Source organism: Monopterus albus, unplaced genomic scaffold (genome assembly GCF_001952655.1).
Source record: "Monopterus albus unplaced genomic scaffold, M_albus_1.0 scaffold250.1, whole genome shotgun sequence".
In the NCBI taxonomy this organism is placed as follows: domain Eukaryota; kingdom Metazoa; phylum Chordata; class Actinopteri; order Synbranchiformes; family Synbranchidae; genus Monopterus; species Monopterus albus.
This window is the reverse complement of record NW_018128130.1, coordinates 755,104-764,435: the sequence shown is the minus strand read 5'-3', so window position 1 is coordinate 764,435 and position 9,332 is coordinate 755,104. Positions and strand designations below refer to the sequence as shown.

Sequence of the window (9,332 nt, the reverse complement as noted above, 5' to 3'; positions counted from 1 at the left end):
CTGCTGTTGCAGCAGAGCGCTCAGGGCCCTGGTCTGGGTTGGACCAGCTTCTCAGACTGGCTCACCTGTTGCTAAGACCATTACTTCCAGAATTAAAGCTGAAATATTATACTAGCCTCGTGTATTAATTTATTTATACTGCCCCAAAATATAACCAGACATTTTGGTATCTTTGGAATGTAGAATAAAATTCCCCAAATCTCTAAACCAGGGAAGCAGAGGAAAATATTTTTGTTCCAGTCAGGTTTGTTTTCTGATAGGTGTGTGGCTTTGTTCTGCTGTGGTACCTGACCGTTTGGTTTTTAAACCCTTTCTCATAAGCTCCTTTTAGCGGTCGCCTATGTCTGAGAGTTAGTTTAGCTTTAGGTTGGTTTGTAGTCTTGAAAAAGTCAAACTTCAATTTTATTAATATTTCAGAAGAAACAGAAATCAACCAGGACACCAAAATCATGTTCATTTTGTTTAATATGTACAATAAAATAAACTATTCACATTATATAAAAAGGTTCTATTTACAAGACAGAACATTTCTTCAAGACAAACAGAACTTATTGCCAAAAGCTATGTAGCCCTTTGTCGATCAGGTGGCGCTCCTGTGAGAGTTCCTACTGTAAGACCCTGACTTCAAATGCTAGTAGACAGACACAACATTCAGTTCAAGCCTTCGAGGAATACAGAATAAAAGGCAATCTTAGAACAAAATACTGTCTCAGCTTATTTCACGTACTAGTTACACTTCCAGTATAACACAAAGAATAAAACTTTGATTGTCTTTGGCCAGTGAAGAATATGACAGGTGTAATAACGAGTTATAGAAGGCACTAATGGTGAAAATACAAAAAAAAAAAAAAAATCATTGCTCTGCTTCCAGTTACTTCAGTGCCTGACATGGTGAGCGAATCGTTCCTTTAAGTGGTTGTCTATAGAAACAATACTCCATACAAATAAGTAGTACCAGCTACACTGTAATATAACACTGTCTGTCTGAACAGGATTCATCTGTTTCTGTCATATTGGGCTGTATTTGCTCATTGTTTTAGTCAGTTGTTTTTCTATAATTTGAGGAAATTTTGTCTTGATGGCCCTTTTGCCCCAGTTACAAAACAAGACTATAATATTCCTATAACACAACTGGTTTCCTCATATTAAAGGAACTTGCATCTGCATGTTCGCACAGCTCCCTTCTGCAACTGATCACAGGTTTATTATTAGTTCTTTCTATCGGGTCTATGCGATGCACCGAAGTCCTTGTCTGCGACATTTTTGTCCTTCAGATCTTTCCTCACATGTGCCTCTTCATGTGCAAGGCGAGGTGGTCGGACCGGGAGAACGCCCGTTCACACAAGTGACACTGAAAAGGCCGGTGTCCGGTGTGCTTCCGGAAGTGACGCGTAAGCTCGTCGGAGCGAGCGAACTTCCAGCCGCAGCCTTCCCAGCTGCAGTGATATGGTTTCTCTCCTATGAACACAAAAACAAGTGTGAGTGGGGTTATACATCGGAGACAGGTAATGACGGGATTTATAAATAGCTTAAGGCGTAGCTGAGCATCAAAAATGCAGATCTTACCTGTGTGCGTCCGGAGGTGCGCCTTCAGGTGGGAGCTCTTGGTGTAGGTCTTTCCACAGCCGGTGAAAGTGCAGGTGTGTGTCGCAGTCCGTTTCCTCGGCCAGGACCGTCGACCCCTCTTTGGCTTGATGTCCATCATTTCCAGCGGGGAGGACGGTGGAGTGAGCAGAACCCGCTGGCCGGCGGGCCGCTGCGGGTGGCAGGCCCCCGGCCGGGCGAACATGCCAGGAAACTGGTGATGGTGGTGCGCGCTGGCGAATGGGAGCTGCATCCCAGTATGGGGGTGAGAGTATCCCCTGGGCGCGCTGTGGTGGTGGAAGTTCTGCGGGAACGTCAGCGAGGTAGAGTTGCACATCTGGGGCTGGCACTCGGAGCTCATCAGGTCGTCCGGACTGAGCGGCGGCGTCATGCTGCCGACTGCAGCCTGCGGGGAATTAGCCAGTCGCGGCTGCTGCTCGTATGACATCATGCAGGACACATTCCCCTCGTGCTTTATTTTGATGCAGCTCTGAGGCACCAGACCCATGACAGGCCCGTATGTGTCCATGGAGGTAGGCTCCACTTTAATACTCGGATGCTCGGGGAATAAATCCTGTGCTGTCTGAAAAGGTGTGGAGCTGATCAGGAATCTGCCCTGGATGTTGGGGCTGTTATCGGGAAGAAAGCTGGCATCAACATCGGAGCGAAGGAGCTCCGCCATCAGGCTGTTGTAGGGCGGAGGAGGGCAGTTCATGTCTGGGACAGATGAGTAATTGGTCTGTCGCCGGGACACCTCCGTGTGCTGCTGCTGATACAAGGACGCCCCGGAGTCCTGGAGCCGGTAGGGCTCTACCCCTGTGCCGGCGGCCGGCGCACTGTCGGAGCCAGCGGTGTTTGCTAGAATAAACTCCAGATCCAAGAATTTATCCAGGTCTTCTTCGTCTTTTCTGTCTAGGCAGCTGCTGTCCATGTCGGGCGCAACGCTGCTCATACCGCCCTTCCACCTCTGGAGCGAGGATGAGAGAAATGAGTTTGTTTCAGAAGTTGTAGCAAGACTTTTTTTTACAGCCCTTTCAGGTAACTCAGAATAATCCACCTCGATAAACTATCTCGAAAACAGCCCACAGAGTGCAGATGGGGCAACATTTACCACGACACGGTATAAAACATAACAGAACCAATATAATGCCTAGAAACTTAAAATTCTAAAGTGTTAAAATTCAAAGACCAGCAAACGGTGTTCTGTTTAGTGTTCTGATATGACACTAATATCAGCAAAACAAGCGCATGAAGTTAAAAGATCTATCTCAGTGGAAGTATTTAAACACTGAACTTACGTCTTCCCAACATTTCTCCTTTTGGTTGGCAAATGTGGATATTGATGGTAAAATGGTCCCACTCAAGTCCATTTCTATGCGTTATTGCAAAAAAGGGGGAAAATCCTTAAATACTGATAAACACTTTCTCTGTTTAAAGGAAATCCCCAGAGTTCACTGATTCTCCAGAAAACGCTACAGAGCGCGTCGCTTCTTCAGCCGTTCTGCCTCAACTCATGTGCAGCTGTGCGTCTGGAAGGAGCCGCTTTTCTTATAAATATTGTTCGCTGCGCAAATCAGACCAATGCGAGACTGGGGGAAGGAAACGCGTCCAGGATGAGGACGCTGCGCACCGACCAGCCCCCTATATTTAACCTCGGTATAAAAGTACGAGTTTTCGTGCGACTCATAGACAGGGACGTGATCGGAGAGTCAGACTGGTGCGGAATGCTGGTTTTGCTCCGCTGCGGGCTGCTACTTAACCTGCTCAGAGGAGGAAAACCCGCCCCTCCGCCAAACTTGTCTAAAAACTGGCAGCGCGGAGCGAGAGAGACCGCCCCTAGAGCAGCGCCACTAAAAGACACAAAAAGCAATGAACTCGTAGCTGGAAAAAAAGAGAAACGAAATCTACACTACAGGGTTTTATTCAAAGAGGAAGAGAGATGCTGCAGGTGTAAAGCTTAATACACATTTGGGCGCGGTGCGCTCTTACGCACACAAGGAGTGTGGCATTCTTTCCAGCAATTACCATGTTTGAAAACGATCTGCTATATTTATTTGATTGTCTACCATGCAGATGGATATAAAAAAACAAAAATCATCATTTAACCTTGTGCATTGTAGCCTTTAAAGAATAAGATGAATTTAAATATTAGTAGTATTTTCAACAGTCTCTATAGAGAGACTCGAATCAACAATACATTTCCTCTACCACAGTTAATGTCTCTAAGTGTGTCTTCATTGGCAAATGCACAGCCAGTTAGCAGCAGACACCTAGAGAACAGGGTGCGTGTCATATACTATTAAAAGGCTGACAGCATAAGCTTAGACAGACCTGACAGCCATGAGTGATTTGGGGGCTTTACACCATACTTCATCAGAGTGAGTCTGCAGCATATACAGCATGGATGGAGCCCAACTCTCTGCACACATCAGCTGTTTCCAGCAAGAGCACGCTTCCTTTGTAGAGGTTAAAGCATACTGCATATACAGCAAATTATTACAGATCATTAGACACCATATGAATGAATGAATGAAAGAAGAAATGAAACAACAAGAAGATGATGTCCACCCAAATACCGTATGTCTCTGTCTCCATAGGGACTAGTTCTTCAGTAGAACCAGGGAACGCACGACATTTTCAGCTCCGTGAGCATCACAAAGCAGATTCCATTTACCCCATCTTACAAAAAACAGGTGAAAAATACCTATAGACACTGCACACAGTATGATTTGCAATTTTGTTTGACTTACCTAGGTCACTAAAATGTACAGGGCCATCACTGGGGTTGTAGGAACATGCTCTAGAGACAGATATATATATACAGTATATCCAAATCTGCACAATTGTACAGACCAAAACTAACAAAGCAGTATTAACGGGCTTCTTATGGGACAAAAGTAACACCATAGCTGACTCTTGGTTATCTTGGTGGTGATGCCATATCTTTGGAGTCCAGTCTTTTATATCCTTAATGCTCTTTTAAATGCCACGGTTACAGATTAGCACCGCGGTTCAATGTGCGGTAGCAGGATATCACCGTCTCACCAACTGGCCGAAGCAGGTGGAGACATGGCTGCAGTGAAAAGCACTGAACATGGTGACCCAGCCACGTTATACTGAGTGAGTCAAGATGACACTGTGCTTGTGTGTGAGCGAGTATGTTAGCAAAGTGTGTTAGAGTACTTCTGATGTGTGGTAATCGGTATGATTGTTTTACTGAACAAACCAACTGTGAAACTCCTTGTTCTGTGGTTTTCATCTCCAGATTCCTTTTACCCCTCTGTGTGCCATAGTGTCCTGAATCCACAGAGTACTGAGTCATGTACACAGGGTCAGAGACGGTCGGTAACCACAGTGAGTAACACCACTGACAGCTGAGGCCTCAATGTGAGCATCATTCCTAGTGTCACGCTGAATAGAAGATGATACAAATATCACTTTTTGACCCAGTGATACATTCAGCCTTCCTTTCTGGAACAAGCAGCCACAGTCAAATATTGCAATAACAGCTTTTAGTGGGCTGACATCCTTCAGTGATCAGCTTTTACCAGACTGGAGAAACCACAGCCACATGCTCTCAGAAGTCTCCAACACTATGACAAATCTATGTTGCGTCTTATTCAGAGTCAGATTGTAACTGTGTGACCACAGATGTTTTAAGTAATGGATGATCATAATGTCTTGGTTTGGCTGCTTGGGGCTCTTGATTGTATATGAGACCTAATGAACTCCAGCCTTACTACTTTTTTTTGAATGAATATACCATAAAGGATCAAAATGCCATTGCCACACAGCCTAGCACTGTTCATGGAGGCTTCTAGTGCAGCGACAGCTCCATAGAAAGACCTGAAGTCTCAACCTCAGTGTTAGTCTCTGTTCCACTAGCCTCTGTAAACCAGTTCAGTTTCTCAATCTGCAAATTTTTATCCATTGTTATGAAAAACCTGCATGTGTTCCTGGTGTTTCCTTTCCATACTACTTCCATAAGACAATATTACATTCACTACAGTAGCTGCTATAAGAAATTGAAGCTAAAAAAATGTTAAACAATTACTTTGTGAGTAAAAGTCAGTTCATGTCGTTATATCCTATAGGCCATGAAATAATGTCACTGAAACATTTCAAAATAAGTCAGAATCTGAGGATGTTTCATGAAAATATTTTCTGATTTAAACTTCAACTAACTAAGTAACTTAGTTGGGTAGCTTTTTAAAACGATTCCTTTTGTGATATAAGGTCTGTGGAGTGTTTAGATTTTATTTGACCTTCAATTGTATATAGATTTTTGTTAGTTTGACTTTAAAATGTATTTATTCAATTCATTATGCATTTTTTGCATGGCTCTGACTAACTGGACCAGCTGTGTGCTCCTACATACTTAGCTGGTGGTGACCCAGGATGAATATTGTAAAAACACCCTAACTTCCCTTTAAAGGTTCAGACACCCTGTATTTTGCATTCTCACCCAGACTTGATGCACAGAAATGATACTGATATATCAATATGCTTCAGCGGTTGTTCACTAGATGAAGAACAGCAGCTCTGGCTCTGAGTTGAATGTTCTTCTTCGTCTTCTGTTTCCTCTGCTGTGTCAGGTCTCCAGTATTCCATCTTGTTGTTGTTGTCGTCGTCGTCCTTCTTCGTCTTCTGTGTGCTGGGAGTCAGCTGTATTGATGCTGATAGTTCTAGGTCTATAATTGAATACACAGTGAACCCTCTCTTCCCACGCGGCAGGACAGCACTGTTTATTCTACCACTCCAGTTACTTTTTCACACCATGTTAAGGCCAGTGGTAGAAGACCTACTGTGATCATTACTTAAGTAAAAAATTCCACTGGCTAAAATATTCTGTTAGAGGAAGCAGGCACTTTACTCCAAATGTATTCATTATTAGCATCAAAATACATGTAAAGTGCTAAAGTACTCTTTAGCAGAATGGCACATTTCACATTAATGTATCTTCCTGTTGTGTTCATCGCTTTAGTGTTTAATAACTCCCTTATAAACTTAGAATCTGAAGTACTTGACATATTGCTGGGTAGCTTTTCCACCCGGGATCAATAAAATCCAATGATTATATTATATTTGTGTTATAATTCTGAAAAGTAACTCGTTATAGATTAGTATAGTTTAGAACAAAGTATAATATTTTTCTTTTAAAAAATATTATACTTAAAAAATGATAAAAATGAAGCACAAAGTTACTGAAAATGGAAGTACTCCAGTAAAGTACAAATACCACAAAAGTGTAGTTTAGCACCATACTTGATTAAATGAACATACAGTGGTGTGAAAAAGTGTTTGCCCCCTTACTGATTTCTTATCTTTTTGCATGTTTGTCACACTGTAATGTTTCAGATCGTCAAACAAATTTATATATTAGTCAAAGATAACACAAGTAAACACATCATGCAGTTTTTAAATGAAGGTTTTTATTATTAAGGGAAAACAAAATCCAAAACTATATAGCCCTGTGTGAACAAGTGTTTGCCCCCCTGTCAAAACACTGGTTTATCGCACCTGAGTTCAATTTCTATAGCCACACCCAGGCCTGATTACTGCCACACCTGTTCGCAATCAAGAAATCACTTAAATAGGACCTGCCTGACAAAGTGAAGTAGACCAAAAGATCATCAAAAGCTAGACATCATGCCGAGATCCAAAGAAATTCAAAAACAAATGAGAAAGAGAATAATGAAGCTCTATCAGTCCGGAAAAGGTTATAAAGCCATTTCTAAAGCTTTGGGACGGCAGCGAACCACAGTGAGAGCCATTATCCACAAATGGCGAAAACATGGAACAGTGGAGAACCTTCCCAGGAGTGGCCGGCCGACCAAAATTACCCCAAGAGCGCAGCGACAACTCATCCAAGAGGTCACAAAAGACCCCACAACAACATCCAAAGAACTGCAGGCCTCACTTGCCTCAGTTAAGGTGAGTGTTCATGACTCCACCATAAGAAAGAGACTGGGCAAAAATGGTTTGCATGGCAGAGTTCCAAGACGAAAACCACTGCTGAGCAAAAAGAACATAAAGGCTCGTCTCAGTTTTGCCAGAAAACATCTTGATGATCCCCAAGACTTTTGGGATAATACTCTGTGGACAGACGAGACAAAAGTTGAACTTTTTGGAAGGTGTGTGTCCCATTATGTGTGGCGTAAAAGTAACACCGCATTTCAGAAAAAGAACATCATACCAACAGTAAAATATGGTGGTGGTAGTGTGATGGTCTGGGGCTGTTTTGCTGCTTCAGGCCCTGGAAGACTTGCTGTGATAAATGGAACCATGAATTCTGCTGTGTACCAAAATATCCTGAAGGAGAATGTCCGGCCATCCGTTTGTGACCTCAAGCTGAAGCGAACTTGGGTTCTGCAGCAGGACAATGATCCAAAGCACACCAGCAAGTCCACTTCTGAATGGCTGAAGAAAAACAAAATGAAGACTTTGGAGTGGCCTAGTCAAAGTCCTGACCTGAATCCAATTGAGATGCTGTGGCATGACCTTAAAAAGGCAGTTCATGCCCGAAAACCCTCCAATGTGGCTGACTTACAACAATTCTGCAAAGATGAGTGGGCCAAAATTCCTCCACAGCGCTGTAAAAGACTCATGGCAAGTTATCGAAAACGCTTGATTGCAGTTGTTGCTGCTAAGGGTGGCCCAACCAGTTATTAGGTTTAGGGGGCAAACACTTATTCACACAGGGCTTTGTAGTTTTGGATTTTGTTTTCCCTTAATAATAAAAACCTTCATTTAAAAACTGCATGATGTGTTTACTTGTGTTATCTTTGACTAATATATAAATTTGTTTGACGATCTGAAACATTACAGTGTGACAAACATGCAAAAAGATAAGAAATCAGTAAGGGGGCAAACACTTTTTCACACCACTGTAACTATTACCCATCACTGGTAAAGGTAACTTGATCCTCCACCTGAGACATGAGCAGCAATGTGGTTTGTCCTCTCGCAGCCAGAAATCAAAGCTGTTCTACACATGCTGAATGTAGTGCATTAGGTTTTACATGGAAATGTGTGCATCCAGTCGGCCCTGTGATAGACTGGCGACCTGCCCAGGGTGGACCCCGCCTCCCCAGTGTCAGCTGGGATTGGATGCATCCATTTGTGTTTGAGAAGCTGAGTCTGTGTCCTTTGGCCCTTCGCATCACACCGTGATGAAGTGGTGTATGATTTCCATGTGGAAATGAGTCTTGACTGTGTGTTTCTCACATGTGCACATCATTCTAGGATATCATTTAGACTGAGATTACTGTGACATGAAGATTACTATTCTAACTCAGTCCAAATGAAAGCATTCCATTCAAAATGAACATGTACAGCTAGACACAAAGAAAGACACCGACCTGAGGTTTCTCATTTTCAGAGGACATCATTGATCGGGGTATTGGTTTGAGTACTGTGGTCACGCCACCGGTCCATCCCGAACTCTGGGATCAAATACACAGTGTACTGTACATACCTTTTATCATGCGTATCTGCTTGCAGCGAAAACGTTACCAACCCTGCAGTAAGTGTTGATATTTAGCAGGTTTACCATATTTTTGAGTTTGTTGTATGAAGTTGAATATTTGTCTGCCTTGTTCTGGTGATCTGAATTGTCTGCTTTTCCCAGAACACCTAACTGAGGGCATAAAACAGCCATTCTGTATTTCTATGAAGCCTTTATAACCACAATATCCATGTAGGCAGAAGTCTAAGAGTGACTGGCTTACTGATGTTTTAGTCTGAAA

The 9,332-nt window shown here is 42.8% G+C and overlaps 1 protein-coding gene across 1 annotated transcript; it reads right to left on the bottom strand.

The window, feature by feature from the left end:
* Positions 1-480: 480 nt before the first annotated feature.
* LOC109972180 (Krueppel-like factor 2) lies at positions 481-3,298 on the bottom strand. The gene is made up of 3 exons (XM_020620888.1): positions 2,883-3,298; positions 1,567-2,551; positions 481-1,458 (listed from the first exon to the last, which is right to left on the bottom strand). Exons 1-3 carry the CDS (start codon positions 2,952-2,954, stop codon positions 1,283-1,285), a joined length of 1,233 nt encoding a protein of 410 aa, XP_020476544.1. The 5' UTR covers positions 2,955-3,298; the 3' UTR covers positions 481-1,282.
* Between the last annotated feature and the right edge of the window lie 6,034 nt (positions 3,299-9,332).